General features: G+C 33.3%; 1 protein-coding gene across 3 annotated transcripts in view; it reads left to right on the top strand.

The window, feature by feature from the left end:
- The window catches only part of RYK (receptor like tyrosine kinase), a 104,383-nt gene that overhangs the window by 4,219 nt on the left and 82,305 nt on the right, over positions 1-17,859 (top strand). For all 3 annotated transcript variants that reach the window (XM_074214808.1, XM_074214807.1, XM_074214809.1), the window contains exon 2: positions 14,681-14,802. In XM_074214808.1, coding sequence (XP_074070909.1) covers positions 14,681-14,802 — 122 coding nt within the window. The remainder of the gene's footprint in view (positions 1-14,680; positions 14,803-17,859) is intronic.

The following is a 17,859-nucleotide window of genomic DNA, read 5'->3' as shown; positions in this document are numbered from 1 at the left end:
ATTGTTGGTGGAGTGTGAACTTATTCAATCATTCTGGGGAGCACTTTGGAACTGTTCAAAGTTTGATCCAGCAATACCACTTCTAGGTCTGTAATCCAAAGAGATCCTGAAAAAGGGAAAAGGGCCCTCATGGATAAAAATATAGCAGCTCTTTTGGTGAGAAAGAATTGGAAATTGAAGGAATGACCATCGCAGATACCCCCAATTAATATTGGGGAATGACTGAACAAGTTATGGTATATGAATGTAATAGAATATTACTGTACTATAGGAAATGAAGAGCAGGTGGATTTCAGAAACATCTGAATAGATTTAGATGAACTGATGCTGAGTGAAGTGAACAGAACCAGAAGAATATTGTACACATTAACAACAACATTGTGTGATGATCAATTTATAATAGACTTAGCTCTCTCCTCAACAGTACAGCAAAAAAGCCAGTTTCAAAAGACTTGTGATGGAAAATGCCATCCACATCCAGAGAAAGAACTATGGAGTCTGCAATAAAAATCAAAGCATATTGTTTTCACTTTTTTTTTTTGGTTTTTGTTGTTTTCTTGTGGCTTTTCCCTTTTGTTTTGTTTTTCCTTTCGCAACATGATTAGTATGGAAATATATTTCTGTGATTGTGCTTGTATAACCTGTATGAGATTGCTTGCAGTCTAGAGAAGTCAGGGAGAGAGAAAAAATTTGAAACTTAAATTATCTTTACATGTAATTGGAAAAAATAGAATGTTATTTACAAAAAAAACCCTTTGTTAAAAAAAATCATCCCATTTGGGATTATTTATTCTAATCCTTCTATTTGTTTATCTCTAAATTTTTAAAAGTACCTCTTAAAATATTCCCTCTTTGTTACCCCTTTTACTTTGGGTTTTTGCTTATTTCTTTTTCTTTTTTTTTTATATGTTTATTTGATTTCCCTCTTAGTTAAATTTTCCCTTTCCTCCCCTTCAGCAAGTCCCATTTTAAATTTCCATTTTTGAACCGCTTTCTATATATGATTTCTCTCACTTTATTATCCTCTCTGATTACCCTAGAACTTCATTCTCTGGTTTATAATACCTATAATTATTTAGTCCTTCTTTATTCTCTGTATTGCCTATGGAGTCAGAATTTCCTAGGTTTCCATTCTGGGCTCCTTAAAGCAGTTTCTTTCACAGTCTTGGCAATTTTCTATTTTCTATGGTGGCTTATTCCTAGGAAATGCCAATTCCTGCAGGTAGACACAGCTCCATGATAGTTGCCCTTTCCCCTTCCCCAGATATCATTCATCTATATTCTTAGGTTAAACCCCCCCTCCCTAATTTGTAGCAGAATCTCCACCCTTGACCCATGCCTTCTTATTCTCCCAGGTGCCACTTCTAGGAATTTCAACTTTCTTTCCCTTTCAAGGCAGGTTGAGTGGTACTTTCTCCGCCTTTCGTGCATTGTTCCATTTTGCCCATAATACCTTAGTCCTGCTTTTCTTGAGTGTTAATCTCCACCTGATTTCTGCCTTAACTACATCTTCTTGATGTACATTTAGAAAGCAACCATTATTAGCCTCTCTTCTCTCTGTTGCTGTTTGAGTCCTTGGCTACTGTATTCATTTGGTGTTCAAGAAGCAAAAAATAATCTCTTCAGGTCTGTTTTTTTAAAAAAATGTTTTGAATGCCTCCATTTTCTTTTTTAATTTATGGGTAAGCTCAGATTTGAGGTATACGTTTCTTGCTGAGCTCTGTTACTCTTGGGAACACATTCTATCTTGTATTATTTAATTTTCCTTTCCATTAAATTTAATGTGTCTTGAAATTTTCACACCCATACCCCCCTTTTTTTTTCTGAAGGCAGTCTATAGAATCTATCCTCGGATATTTTATTTTCTGTGTTCAAAAGTTCTAGTCTGTTTTTTTTTTTTGTAATATTTCTTTCATTATAGTGATGATATTTTTTTGACTGGTGCTCTTCTGGGAGATCTATAATACTTATACATTCTATTTTTAAGAATAGTATGTTTTGCTTCTTTTAATGTTACTGCCTCTTCCTTCTCATCTTCTAGTTTGTCCTTTATTTCAGTGTATTTTCATTCCCAATTAGTTGTTCTCTCTTGTTTGTTTGATGAGATTTGCCACATTAGACTATGTGCCAAGTTTTTAATATTTTATTTTTATTTTTAGGCCATTTTCTGTAGTTCTAATTCTCATTTCTATTTTAACACCTTTATCCTAGAAGGCTGAAGTTATTTTATCTGTAATTATCCAGAAGCTAAGGATCAGAGAAAATGTCTGGTTCTCTGTCTTGTTGGTCACTTAATCAAGTGACTCAGAAGTGTCAGCAGTTAATTTAGTTTGCAACTGACTTGTACACCCCCAGTTTTTATTAAAAAACAAAGAAAACAAAATTATACAGTACCTCTTCTTAGGTTTCCTCTACTATTTCTTTAGCTTCACTCCATCTGCATAGCATGTAACATTTTCAAATAGGTTAATAACAAGTTAGTGGCAATGAATAATGCCAATTCTCCTGGTTTTCATCCTGGGTCTTTGTCTACTGTTTCTTAAATTTTAAAAGGACAGTGATTTTAAGGCATTTTGAGGGTATGAAACAATATTTTTATAATGACAAAAAGCAAAAAAAAAATAGATTGAAGCAAGAAAGTATATAGTGCACCCTTTTATATCTTTGGCAATAGTTAATTCTATTTATTTTCTTCTGGAAGACATCAATCTTTTTTTTTTAGGGTTTTTTTTTTTTGCAAGGCAATGGGTTTAAGTTGCTTACCCAAGGCCACACAGCTAGGTAATTATTAAGTGTCTGAGGCCAGATTTGACCTGAGGTCCTCTTGACTCCAGGGTTGGTGCTCTATCCACTGTGCCACCTAGCCGCCCTGACATCAATCTTTTAAAGAATGCTTTCAGTAGAAATGCAGAGATTCTCATAGTAAAAGCTTTTTCAGAAGTAGTTATATCAGAATTTATAGAAGTAGTTATATCAGAATTTATATGTAATTATTGCTAAGGTAGTGAGTTAAACTTTTTTTTCATAGATCCGATGAAAGAATTAATTGCAAAGAGGGAATATGAAAACTTGATATAGATTAGTTATGTGTGGGTCTGATATTCTATAAAAAGAGGGAAGAGAATAAACATTATATAATTTGAGGTTGGAAGACCAATCAGAAAACTATTACAGTAGTCCAGACATTTATTAAACATATATTATGTATCATGTCTTATGTGGTGCTAAATGCTGAAGACAGACATACAAAGATAAGCAGTAGCTCCAGTCTTCAAGGAGCTCACATCCTATCCTAACATTCAAATAATTTTGTAATAATAAAATATATACAGAATAAAGTAGAAGTGATCTCAGAGGCAAGGCAATAATAAATTCTGGCAAAAGTTAGGATTCTTGCTGATCTTTAAAGAAAACCACAGAAGCCAGGAGGCAAAGAGGAGAAGGGAGAGTATTCCAGGTGGGGAAGACAGCCAGTGAAAATACAGAATGAATCAGGATATATGGGATCTCATGCAAAAAACAGAAGTCCATGTTGTAATACAGATTTTGGGAGGTTTGGAATACCAATAATCCAATGCATGGAAGCATACAGCTCTTAAGTCAGAACAGCAATCTACTTTAGTCAGGGAGGAAACTGGTCTCCTGAGGCCTGGATAGAATTGGGCCCTAATGGGGCTGTAGAGAGAGAGTAGGATGAGTGAAGTCTGGAGGACTTTTAGAGTTGTTATCTAGGGCTCTTAGGAGCCTTAGGAATTGGAGGATGGGAATGAGGAATCTGGCCCTAGTGACTGGGACTGATTAATGTTGGTGAGTTTAGGAAGAGTCCTGTAGAACTGGAAGGTAACTGAAATATCCAGACTCCTAGATGAGAAAATCAGTAAATATTTATTAAACATCAGACTATGGGCCAAGGGACTATACTAAGCTCTGGGGAATATGAAAAAAGTAAGACAGCAGTGTTCTTAAGAGCTTACAATTCAGTGGGAGAGGTAGCTTAACTCTGACATGGCAGCTCAACTTCTTTTGTCAGGAACTTTTGAGCTTCCCAGCCTTTTTTTCTTTTAGTGCATAAAGGTGTCTATTTCACTGAATCTGAGTAAAAACTGTTGGAAGCATCTGGATTATAAAGGACTCAATCAAATAGAGAATCTATTGTAAAGTAATGAGGCACTGGAGTTAATTGAATATGGGAGGTGGGGTGACATGATGATCTGTATTTTGATAGCCTAATGAAGGATGGACTGGCATGGGAAGGAGACTGTAGGGAGAGGAACCCAAAGAATATGGTAGTAGTGTAGACATGAGGAGATGAGGATCTTGACGAGGTAAGCACTGTTAGAAGAGAACTGGGAGTTGTCAAGGATAGATTCTGGAACAGATTGGATATGGGGGATGAATAGAGTTGAAGTAGACATCTAGGTTGTGAGCCCGGGTGACTGGGATGATGTTGATAACTCATGAAAAAGAAATGGGATGGTTAGAATAGGGGAGGGTCTTTGGGGAAGGATCATGAGTTCAGCATTAGACATATTGAGTTTAAGATTTCTAAGGTACATCATCAGTTAAAGATAAAAAGGCAGGAAATGCATCCTTTTCACTATGCTCTCTGGAATGCCTGCTCCATAGGTAACAAACATACTTTTGAATCTTTTCCTCTCTAACTTCTGTCTTTTGACTTCCAACACTTACTTCGGATGACACATCTCCCTTGGCTTCCCTTTCCAGCACTGGCTACGCTTTCACTCATTCCCTCTGACTCACTAACATCCAGGTTTTTCTCTTTACTACTGTTACTCTTTTGATTTGATCCAAATATACCATCTAATCAAAATTTTGGTAACTGTTACCTACCATCCTCTAGAACATTCCCTAATGAGTTCAGTGTCTGATTCACATTGTTTCTTCAACTCCTGCTCTAAAAAGCTTCAATATAGATATTGAGACACTCAAACACTTTTAATGTCAGTTCCTCACTCATTTCACATTACCCTCTCTGCTCCACTTCACAACACACAAATATACAACTTCGATGTTCATCAGCATCATCATTATCATCATTAACATTTATATTGTACCTATTGTGTCCTGACACATTATACTAATAAACAGTTTACAAATATTATTTATCTAATTTGGGCTTCACAGCAACCTGAAAGGAAGTTGCTGTCATAATCTTCATTTTACAGATAAGGAAGCTGAGGGAAACAAAGATGATATGCAGTTAGTAAGTTTTTGAGGCCAGATTTGAACTCCTGGTTTCCTGACTCTGGATCTAATACTTTGTCCATTCTGTTATCTGATCATATTCTAGTGTTCTTTATTTCTTTAAAGAACTTTTTGTAACTGAATCTCTTTGACTGGTTTTGGTACTCTTTACCTGTAGGGTTCTTAACCCCTTTATGTCTTCCCTTCCACCAACTTCCAAAAGCAAACAAATCTTTATCTGATGGTCATTTTTTTATTAGAATTTACAGTAAGACTTTATTTTATCAATGTAATTATTTTTTCTAATTACATGCAAAGATAGTTTTCAACATTCATCCATTTTCAAGTGCATTATTCTGCCACCTCCTTTTCCTCCCCTCTCCCCATGGCAGTGAACAATCTGGTAAAAGTTATATATCTACTATTCATTTAATTTTTGACCTTTTCTCTGTTCTTCCAACAGTTAAACTTCAGGTAAGATAGTACCTGGTTGGAATATTTTCTTTCTAGTAATCTAGTTACTGCTTAGCTCTATTCAAGCCTGGCTGAACTTCTTTCCCCCCTTCTTTCTTTTTTTTAAATTTGTTTATTTATTTTTGAATTTTACATTTCCCCCCCCAATCTCGCTTCCCTTCCCCTACCCCCCACAGAACGCAATCTGTTAGTCTTTACATTGTTTCTATGCTATACGTTGATCTAAGTTGAATGAGTTGAGAAAGAAATCATATCCTTAAGGAAAAAAAATAAAATATAAGAGCAAAATTACATAAGATAACTTTTTTTTAAATTAAAGGTCTTTGGTCTTTGTTCGAAGTTCACAGTTCTTTCTCTGGATAGAGATGGTATTCTCCATCGCAGATAACCCCAAATTGTCCCTGATTGTTGTGCTGATGGAATGAGAAAGTCCATTAAGATAGATCATCAACCCATGTTGCTATTATGGTGTACAATGTTCTTCTGGTTCTGCTCATCTCGCTCAGCATCAGTTCATGTATATCCTTCCAGGCTTCTCTGAATTACCATCCCACCTGGTTTCTTTTTCTTTTTTTTTTTTTTTTAAGGTTTGAACTCAGGCACTCCTGACTGCAGGTCTGGTGCTCTATCCACTGTGCAACCTAGCCACCCCCCCATCCTTCATGTTTTGAATACTATTGTTCTATTAGAAAAAAAATATACAGAGCATTATGAAATGCAAAGTGGATATTTTTTTAAGGTCTATTTATTTATTTGCAAGGCGCAATGGGGTTAAGTGACTTGCCCAAGGTCACAGAGCTAGGTAATCATTAAGTGTCAGAGATCAGATTTGAACTCAGGCATTCCTGACTCCAGGGCCCTATCCTCTTCACCACCTAGCTGCTCCCCCCCCCCCCCCCCCCCCGGTTTCTAATAGAACAGTAGAGTAGAATATACCACAATTTTTTCAGCCGTTCCCCAATTGATGGCCATTCACTCAGTTTCCAGTTCTTTGTGATGGTCATTCTTCTGGTGACTCTCTAAACATAACTACTATGGTTTTAATTGATAAACTTTCTACAATCCCTTGGCTTTTCCAACTTGAGAATATCTTCCTGTTTGTATTCAGTTGATAGAAACCAGAATTTTAGAGTTGTGAATATTTTATAAATTATTAATGCCTTAGCTTGAAGGTAGCAGTTAATATACATATTTTAAATCTTTAAATATTAGCTACTAGGGGCAGCTAGGTGGAGCAGTGGATAAAGCACCGGCCCTGGAGTCAGGAGTACCTGGGTTCAAATCCAGTCTCAGACACTTAATAATTACCTAGCTGTGTGGTCTTGGGCAAGCCATTTAACCCCGTTTGCCTTGCAAAAACCTAAAAAAAAAAAATTAGCTACTGAAGGTAACATTGTTATAGACCAAGCTTAATCATTTCATATTAAGATAGTTTTTATTAACCTGAATTATTTTTAAAGATATGAAATATTCAGGGAATCAAAATTCACAGCAGTTATTTTATTTTGTTATTTCTACTCATTACCTATTTCTTCTTGCTCTAAGTACTTAAAAAACCCCCGAAATATTAAGAGTCTGAATAAAATTCTCCTTCCTAGGAGATAATGATAAGTTGAACCAAATGCTAAACATATTTTCCATTTTTTTTCCTTTGTAAATTCTGCCAAAATTGAATGAGTTTGTATACAGTAATCTTCTTTCTGTCCAGGATTTGACTCATGTTTAAATGAAGTAAATCACCACTTCCTTTTTTGTTTTTTTTGGACAAATTTCAAACATCAAATAATGGTACATACTGAAGGCATTTTACTGATTTGCTTGACTTTGGACATAACAGCTTTAGAAGACTAAAGAAAACTTAAAAAAGTATCTTGAGGAAAGTCACTCTTAATAGATTTTTTTTAAACAAATATTTATGGATATTTTTGTTCTTATATAACCTACATTTTCCCTTGTATTACTTCCTTTCCTTCTTCCAAAAAGCCATCTCTTATAACTAAGAATTTCGAATTATTAGTCAATACAGTGAAAAAAATCTGATGTGCATTCAGTGTTCCATACCCATGGACTTTTGCTTCTGAAGAGAGGAGTAAAAGGAGGTGCTACTCTTACCTACCTCTCCTTTGGGGCAGAACTTGTTCTTTACAATGTTTTTAGTGATTTTTCTCTCCATTTACTTTTTTAAATATATTGTGCCTATTGTTTTCTTTTCTCTGCCTATTTCTCTTTGCATTACTTTATATTTGTCTCTCAGTACTTCCCTGTATTTACAGTATTTATTGTTTCTTACAGCTCAGTAATATTCCATTATATTTGTGGAGGAATTTGTTATCCATTCCCCAATTTATGCACTTCTTATGTTTTCAATTGTTTTGATAACATAAAAATATTATCCCCTATTCCCCTATGTTTTATCATTGACTTTTGTGGGTTATATTCTAAGTTCAGTTTCTGGGTCAAAGACTAAATATATATATATATATATATATATATATATATATATATATATATATATTTACTTATTTTAGATTTTGTTTGCCTTATTCTAAAATGCCTTCCAGGATGACTGAACCAATTCATAACTCCAATAAGTGCATTAGTGTTAGGGGCGGCTAGGTGGCGCAGTGGATAGAGCACGGGCCCTGGAGTCAGGAGTACCTGAGTTCAAATGTGGCCTCAGTTCAAATCTGGCCTCAGGTACTTACCTAGCTGTGTGGCCTTGGGCAAGCCACTTAACCCCATTTGCCTTGCAAAAAAAAAAACCCTAAAAAAAAGATAAAATGAAATAAAATAAAATAGTCATTAGTGTGCTTCCAACAATTTAAGTAGAATTTATGAAGAAAGTTTAGTAATCGAAATAAATAATGCTTTGCTTTTCATATAACATATATGAATATCTGCAGTATTTGATATATAATGGAGTCCAGTTCCTGATTGAAGCTTATTGAGCCTAAGCGATTTTTCCAGAGCTTTCCAGGTAGCAAAGATTCAGCTTTCTTTACTCAAAATGCAAATTTATATCATACTTCTCCTATGTCATATTTTTTTTTACCCCATCCACTTTGGGTTTTTTTTTTTTTGGAAAGGCAATGGAGTTAAGTGATTTGTCTAAGATCACACAACTAGGTAATTATTATCTGAGGCCTGATTTGAATTTGTGTCCTGATTCCAGGGCTGCCGCTCTATCTACCTCATCACATAGCTGCCCCAACCCCAACCACTTTGTGATCAAGGGCACATATTATCAAATGATTTGCCTTTAGGAAACTCTGTTTGACCATGAAACAGGTCAAAATCCTAAATTATACAACACTATCATCTTTTGAAATAATGGAAATGAATTACTTTGGACAGAAGAAAGCACTGGAAATGACTTGTTAACATTCTGTGCTTTAGAAATGTATTTAGCACCTACTGCCAACCATAGGAAGGCATTGTACTAGGATTTGAAAAGTACATATTTAAAGAGAAAAAAAATTAACATTAGATTCTCTATCTCCTGGTTGAAAGAGTTCTCTGAACTCTTTTATAAATTTGGGAAATTAAATTACATTTTCATTTACAAATTATTTTCAAAAAGTTAATTAGGACTTGACATTGTCTTTGAAATACTTGAAACTTTTCATTAAAATAATAGATATTGTAGGTTATTGGAGATAAAGATATCAGGGATATGATTGTATGGAAAGGTATATCACAGGGAAATTTGAGAATTTTGAACAAAACAAATGTTTCTTCAGGTGTCCTCATAACTTGGTTTTTCCTAAAACTGTGATTTTAAGATTTTATGAAAAACTATCTTTAGGTTCAGATCATCAAGTTCTATACATTGAAGACAATGAATATTACTTTAAAATATTTCTGCCTTTGGTGTCATAATTCTCAACTGAGAGAAAGAATTGACTACTTTCTTGTGTGATGACTTTTGATCTAGAAGTTGGTAAATATGATTTGCTCTGATTATATCTCTTGAGAACTTGAAATAATCGCTGACTTTGATACAGCCAATTTATTTGTTTATATTAACAGAGGGTAGGAATATGCTCTTGTTTGTTCAAAATACTCAGAAAATAGAATAGGGAAGGGACCATAATTGTATTCATTATTGTATCTTATCATCATGCCTTACACATAAATAGACAGTAAATGTTTGAATGAATTAACAGAGGAAGTTGTAAAGATATTGAGATTGGGAGAAAATAGTAATTGGATGCCTCTTTGCTATGAGACTTAGAGATTCCCTAAAAAAAAAAACCATGTATAAATTATACTAATAAAGTTAATATGTTAAACATTATTTTATGAGAAAACCAAGTTATATGCAATAGAATGTACTTATAAAGTGATAAAGCTCTAAAATGACCTAAAATAACATGATACATAGTTTTCATTTCCTCCAGATTTTATTTCTCTAATCCATTTTGTTAAAAATTTTTCTCACTAGTTTTGACATTTCATACATTTCACTGTGTCCATTTATAATATTTTTTTACTTAAGAAAAGGATATTTTTCAGAAATGGAGGAGGATGGGCAAACAATAGTGCCTAGAATTACCATTTCTTCCCCTCAAATTTCAGTAGTTGCTGTGAGAGGTTTGAAAGAACTAAAAGAGATAACACGGGGTCTGAAGTTTTTGAAATTTATGTGTATAGATTTTTGGAGTGATTGTTTTTTCTCCTTGCACCAGTATTCTTGAAACCCAAGTTTTTATTTAGGTTGTAGATCTGGACCACTCTTTTGGGACCTGTACATCCCACTTTGTCTTCTTTTTCTTTTTCGAAGTCAGCTTGACAGCATCAGAAACATTTCTTTTATTCTCTGATTATTAAGAAGCTAAAGATCAGATAAAAAATATAGAAGGAGGAATTTATATTTGCTAAATAGAACCAAAACAGTAGTTTTGCTTAGAATTGGTTCTTTTTTCTATTGGTGTGAAATGTTTTTGACTATGACAATCCCCCTTTAAAAAGTTATATAAGTTCATATAATTAACTTGTCTGTTTTATAATGGAAGTTAGTTGACTTAAGTACTTTCCATTTTTATAATATTGGTAATTTTGTATTTTTCTTTTATAGACTATTTAGTTACCAGGGATTATTACTCTTCTGGCAAATAAATCCCTTTATTTATACAATAAGCTGACTAACAAAAGCTTGGAAACTTATAGCTGTTAAGGAAAATACAGAATTATCTATATGTTTTTATAATTTCAGTCTTTTTAAAATGTATTTTTTTTGCAAGGCCATAGGGTTAAGTGACTTGCCCACATTCACACAACTAAGTAATTATTAAGTATCTGAGGCTGGATTTGAATTCAGGGATGGCGCTCTGTGTACTGCGCTACCTAATTGCCCCTTGTTATCTCTCTTAACACTCTCCACCGATCCTCACCTGTTTTTCTGTGGTGTTTGATGTTTTTACACAAAATTGTGTGTATGCGTTCAGCTCTTCTTTGTCCATTTCTTATATGAGCGGGGTCCATTAGATGGTTTCTTCCCCAACATTTTCTTCCATATCTATTTGGATATTCTTCTCATACATACCAGTTGTGAGAAATATCAAGTTCTAATCCATTTTTCCTTTCTATACTATTTTGTTCCTTTTATAATTCCCTTCTTAAAGTTCCCTTAGAACAGAACAGATCCTTCAGTGTGCAGTAAGAAATACTGAAAATGAGGAATACGGAGAAGCAGAGAAAGATCTCCATAAATTGATAAGTGAAGTAACCTGAGTCAAGAAAACAATATACATAGTGATTATAACAGTGTAAACTACCCCTTCCCACAAATCAGAAGTAAGTGTTCAAAAAATAGAGAGAATAAGCATGACTTGAAAGAAAATATTTCCAACTCTGTCCTTTTCAAAAGTGGAAATTATTCCACATTGTACATATTTTTGGGATGTAATGCTGATTTTTATAAATACTTTATATTATATGAATTGCCCTCATGGATGGGGGTGGGGGGATTGGGATTCTGGAGGAAAAACTATGATGATGTAAAAAGCAAAATAAAAATAAAAATCTATTTTAAAAAATTTAAGTTTGAAGTTTTTTCTGACTGAAATGATTCTTGTAGAGTAAAATATATGCATAAATGTGAAAAACCTTTTTGATACACAAACTAATTGAGTATTTCAATTGTTTCATCTTAGATTTAAGTATTCTTACTGGAAAAGTATACAGAGTGGACATTTACTTAGTGACTCTGTTTTGTAATGAATTTTATGTGCTTAACCTGGGTACAGCTAATTTTAATAAATCTTGGGAAACAAATCCTTATTTTACTGTATCTCTTAGCCTTGATATCTTATTTAATATTTAGGAATAACTTAATTATAACTATATTAAAATAGAAGAGTTAGCTCTTTGTAGCAGAGCACTAAATTTTGAGTCTGAAGAAGAAAATCAGCAGTGTCTTCAGAACATAAAAAAAGAAAAATTATGTAAGTGAGAATAATAGATAGGATGATAAATAAGAAATTTAATGGATTGGTAATTTGGAAGTTAATTCTGACAGAGTAAGCTCATAATTTTATTTAGTGTTCAATTTTTTTAAACTTTCAATATTGTTGATATCTTAATTTTCAGGATTTATATTTTGTGTGTAATTTGGATAAAATTTTTAAATATTTTGTTTTCTAGTTCTTTTCAGTTTCATATCCAATTTTTTTAAATGTTCTCTCTTTTTTAATTGGTTAAAGTATGTAGAAATTAGCAGTTTTCCTGGTAGGACTACTTTGTCTATATCTCAAAAATTTTTGGTGTGTTGTCTCATTGTTGTCATTAACTTTAATGAAGTTATTATTAGTTGTTATTATGATTCCACCAGATCTTTAGGATTTAATTATTTTTCTTCCATGGACCTTTTTAAATGTAATTTTTATTTCAGTGTGGTCATTAAACAATGTATTTAATACTGCTTCTTGTTTGTGATTCTTTTTGTGTACTACCTAATACATAGTCACTTTTAGAAAGATACAGCTGAGAAATAGATATGCAAATTTCTATTCCCATTGTAATCATAAGAGATTTAAAAAAAAATGAATCCTAAATGTCTCTTGATTATTTTTATTTTTAATTATTTTGATTTAGACTTGTCTGGCTCTGAAATGGGTACTGTGAGGGCCCTCACTATTTATAACTTTAGTCTATTTTTCCTATGACTAGTTTGATGTTTCTTTGAGTATTTAGATGCTAGATCATTACATAAATGTTAAGTGATTGATATTTTCTGTTGTACCTTTCAGAAAAATATATTTTCTTCTGATTGTCTCATAATTAAGACTTTTTTTTGTGGTTGTCTTGAATGAGATCATGATTGCCACTCTTGCTTTTCTGAGTTCAGTTTAGACATAATAGATTTTTCTTCAGCTCGTTCTTTTAACTATCAGTTTTGTTTCGAATATATTTATAGTAAACACCACATTGTTGGATTCTGCTTTCTAAGCTATTCTATCTCTTTATTTAATATATGTGTGTAAATATATATTTATATCTGCATGCATATACACATAATATAGTGCTTTAAATGTGCTATAGATGCTATTATTATTGTTATAATGTCCATTCATCCTCACAGTTATGATCTTTAGTTTTATATTGCCCTTCAATACTAGCATTTTCTTTGTTCCCCACCTCCTCTTTATCAGATTCTTACCTTTTATCTTCTTTATTAATCCTCCAGATTGCTTTGCTTATGAGTCTCCTTCAATCTACCTTCTCCTTTATTCTCTCCTTTCCTTTCTCCTTTTTCCTTCCTGTTTTTGTATTTATTTGAAAATAGTTATTTACTGTGTGTGTGTGTGTGTGTGTGTGTGTGTGTGTGTTGAGAGAGTGAGAGAAAGACAGACGCAGAAAAATTTATTCTACTTTCCTTTGACAGATAATTTGCAAATGAGGTTCAAGTGATGATCCTTTACTTGTGTATAGAATTTTCAGCTTGTGTACTACAATTATGTGTTTCCCTTACCCTTGCTCCTTAATTTTTTAATATATTCTTTCCCCCCATATTCTTTTATTAAGAGAAGTTTTTTTCCTTTTTTTAAGTTTATTTAAGGCATTGGGGTTAAGTGACTTGCCCAAGGTCACATAGCTAAGAATTTGTTAAGTGTCTGAGATTGGATTTGAACTCAGGTCCTGTTGACTCAAGGACCAGTGTTCTATCTACTGTGCCACTTAGCTGCTCTCCCCGCCCCATGTTCTTTTAAGAGTATCAGAATATAACAAAACCATTCTCTTCCCCTCTTAGTTGATTCTCTTTAGGCTATCTGAAAATATTGGGGCTTTTAAGGAACATTTAATATCATCTTTTCCTTTGCACATTAATTTTATTGGTTACAGAGCAGAATCTTTTTTGAGAGTTTTACTTCAAGCTAAGTATTTCTTTTTTGAAATAAGCAATGCCAAAGTAGAAATTTTTTAGAATTTGTATTTGGAACCAGCCGAATAGTCTATTTTCATCTCCTTTCCATCTTTTTTTTTTTTTGGCCTTACCCATTCCCCCCCTCTTTTCCTCTGTAAGCCATTTTTTTCCTTTTATCCTCTTAACTTGAAACTTGATAAAGTGAAGCATTTTGAAACAAATTCATGAATGTTCTTCCAAATACCTTTATTAAGCTAAGTTGGAGATGGGATTTAAAAATAATTATTTTATCCAACATCATCATTATTGAGAGCAGGTTTGAAAATGAAATTCGGTGGTCTTCACAGATTTGTAGAATCTTAATGAATAGCTTATAGTCTGAAAGAGAAAGTTTATTTGACCAGACAGTGATGTGTATGAATTTCTTACCTAGTATTTGTCAACTTACTTGAATAGTGAATAGACTGAAAAAGTAGTGTAGCTCTAGAATTGTAGAATCTTGAATGCCAGGCTAAGGAGTTTTGACTTTATTTAGTAGGTCATAGGTAACTTGAAGGGTTTTGAGTGACACAGAGGGATACACAAAGAAGGTTGATCTTATAAATTGTTTTTTACCTTTTCTTCTTGTTTTTCTAGGTATTGACGCAGAACTTTATTATGTGAGAAATGATCTTATTAATCACTACGCACTATCCTTTAACCTGCTAGTACCCAGTGACACCAATTACCTTCACTTCACATGGTATGCTAAATCCAAGGTAAGAAAGTAATTAACCCTATGTAAATTTATAAATAAATATGAATGAAAGTTGACTTTTAGGAGATGAACTCTATGGTTCTGAATCAAGAGCAGTTCTTAAAACATTCAAGATGGTTTTGCTTGTTTTCTGATTTATATAGGGTCACTACAGAAGGATATAACTATGACCAAGTTGGTATTTTAGATCTTAAGTCTTCTATAGTTTTGCAAAAACCTAGGAATTCACTGGTTTAAATCATTAGAATATTCAGGCATTTTTGCTTTTTAAGCTTTGATGATTATCTAGTTAAAGGAGGGAAGAACTGACCCAGTAGTTATGCTGTGTTTCAGAATATAGCTATTTGGTTGAAGAACTTAGAAGCATAGTGTTTAAAAGATCTGTTCCATTAACATCCATTTATTAAGGACTTACTCTGTTCTAAACATGCTTCTATGAATACAGGTACAAAATGAAACAGTTCATTTTCTCAAAGAACTTATATTCCAACAGAAGAGATGAGTACATGTATATTTATATGAAGAATAAGTAGAATCAGTCATTAGTCAATATGCATTAACTTACTATGTGCCAGGGATTGTGCTAAGTACTGGGGATATTAAAAAAGGTAAAGGTAAAATCAAGTTGTTGCTCCAGGGAGCTTGCAGTCACACAGAAAGTAGCATAAACAGGATCAAGAAATCAGACCCTAGAATGAAAGAGGCATTGGAAAGACTTCCACAAGAAGGTAGGATTTTAATTAGGACTTGAAGGAAACCAGGATTTGGAGATGAGAAGGGAAAATATTTCATGAATGGGGGAGCCAGTAAGAATGCTGATTCAGAAGATGCAGTATCTGGTAGGAGGGACAGCAAGGAGACCAGTGTCACTGGACTGAAAGATTTGGGGGTGGAGTAAGGAAGGAGGAGAGGATATGCAAAATGACCAGTCAGTGCAAAATCACCATAATGAGCATTTTGTGTATGTGTGAGGAGAAGAGAGAAGGCTTAGTTTGACAGAATCAAAATGAATGAGAGAGGGAATAATGTCTGGTTAGACTGGGAACATAGTTTAGGTCTGAGTTGTGAAGAATTTTAAACAGATTTAGACATATTCATATAGTATATGACTGTCACTGGTAGTTCATTTATTGTTCTGTCTTGGTAATTATGAGAAAATAGCACTGAATTTTGAGGGCAGAAATAACTTTACACGTATGTTGTTACTGAGGTTTAAATAATCCATGTAGCATCTCAAACTTGGAATGATTATTTGTAAATTATCAGTGATTGAAACCTTTGTGCAACTTTGGTTTATGTTACATCTCTTGTTGATCACTTTAAAAAATTTTCTTACTGATTTTTATTGATGAGTCCTCATTCTATGGTTAACTTTGCTTTATACATGATTTAAGTGCTTTCTCTTGCACTTGTGTAGAGAGGATATCTAAAGTGCAGTCAATAGAGCATTTAGTGATTTAGCATAACAGGTATCCATGCTAAGAGTAAATATATTTCCTGGAGAAGTAGGACATTGTGAAGACATATTTCATGGTAGAGTGTATAGATGGAGTTGGAAAGAAGGCCTTTGAGTCCCCTAAGGGTACTTTAAATACTTCTGATTGACATAAAAACTAGTTGGCTACATTCTAGCAGAAATTACTTTCAATTGTCTGGGCATGAAATTTCCACCTAAAAAGTTTAACTTAAGCTTGATGTGTGTGTGTTTTTGCGGAGATGGTTAAGAATAAACTCTTTCAATTGTCTGGGCATGAAATTTCCACCTGAAAAATTTAACTTTAACTTGATGAGTGTGTTTTTTGGGGGGGGGATGGTAAGAGGTAACCTCTTTCAATTGTCTGGGCATGAAATTTCTACCTAAAAAAGTTTAACTTAAGCTTGATGTGTTTTGTATTTGTGTTTTGAGGGATAGATAAAAGGTAATCTTAAGCAAAAGGTTTTAAATATTATTTTTTATTGCTTTGTTTTGGCCCATAAAACTTTAAATAATAATTAGTTCTAATTAACTAATATTTGTAGTATGTATTTCTTTTATGTATACATTGAACTGGATACTTTGGATTGCCAAACTTTTACAAAATAGAGTTGAAATCTTTAATTCTTTTAGCTGTTTTGCTTGTCCATATAACTAATATTTTCTTAGGTTAGACTATTGTTTTAAATTATTGTTCTCTTAGGTTGAGTAGTACTGCCTTTTTCTTTTGTTTATATATATATATATGTATTATTATTATTATTATTTTGCAAGGCAAATGGGGTTAAATGGCTTGCCCAAGGCCACACAGCTAGGTAATTATTAAGTGTTTGAGGCTGGATTTGAACTCAAGTACTCCTGACTCCAGGACTCTATCCACTGTGCCACCTAGCTGCCCCTTTATATTTTTTCCAATTATATCTAAAAAAGTTTTTAATATTAGATTTTTAAAATTTTGAGTTACAAATTCTCTCCTCTTCATCCCCTCCCCTTCATCCCCTCCCCATCATTGAGAAGGCAAGCAGTTTGATAAAGGTTATACATATGCAGTCATGCCAAATGTATTTCCATATGATCTGCATTCAGACTCCATCAGTTTTTTCCCTCTGGAGGTGGATAACATTTTTCATCATAAGTTCTTTGGGATTATCTTAGATCATTATATATTTCTATGAATAACTAAGTCATTCACAATTGATTATTATTCAGTATTATCATTATTATTATTACTGTGTACAGTGTTCTCCTTGTTCTGCTCACTTTACTTTTTCTCAGTTCATGTATGTTTTTACAGGTTTTTCTGAAAGCATCCTGATCATCATTTCTTATAGACAGTAGTATTTTGTCACAATCACGTACCATAAAACTATCTAGCCATTCCCCAAATGATGAGAATCCCCTCAATTTCTACTTTATTGCTACCACAAAAATTCCTGCTAGAAATACTTTTGTACAGATCAGTCCTTTTTCTTTCCTTTTTAAAAAATCTCTTTAGAACACAAATCACAAAGTGGTATTGCCAAAGGGTATGCACAGTTTTATAGCTATTATGACATAGTTCTAAATTACTCTTGAGAATGGTTG

The sequence above is a fragment of the Macrotis lagotis genome, chromosome 1 (assembly GCF_037893015.1).
Source record: "Macrotis lagotis isolate mMagLag1 chromosome 1, bilby.v1.9.chrom.fasta, whole genome shotgun sequence".
NCBI lineage: Eukaryota > Metazoa > Chordata > Mammalia > Peramelemorphia > Peramelidae > Macrotis > Macrotis lagotis.
The sequence above is the reverse complement of the archived record's forward strand: the minus strand, read 5'-3'. Positions and strand labels throughout refer to the sequence as shown.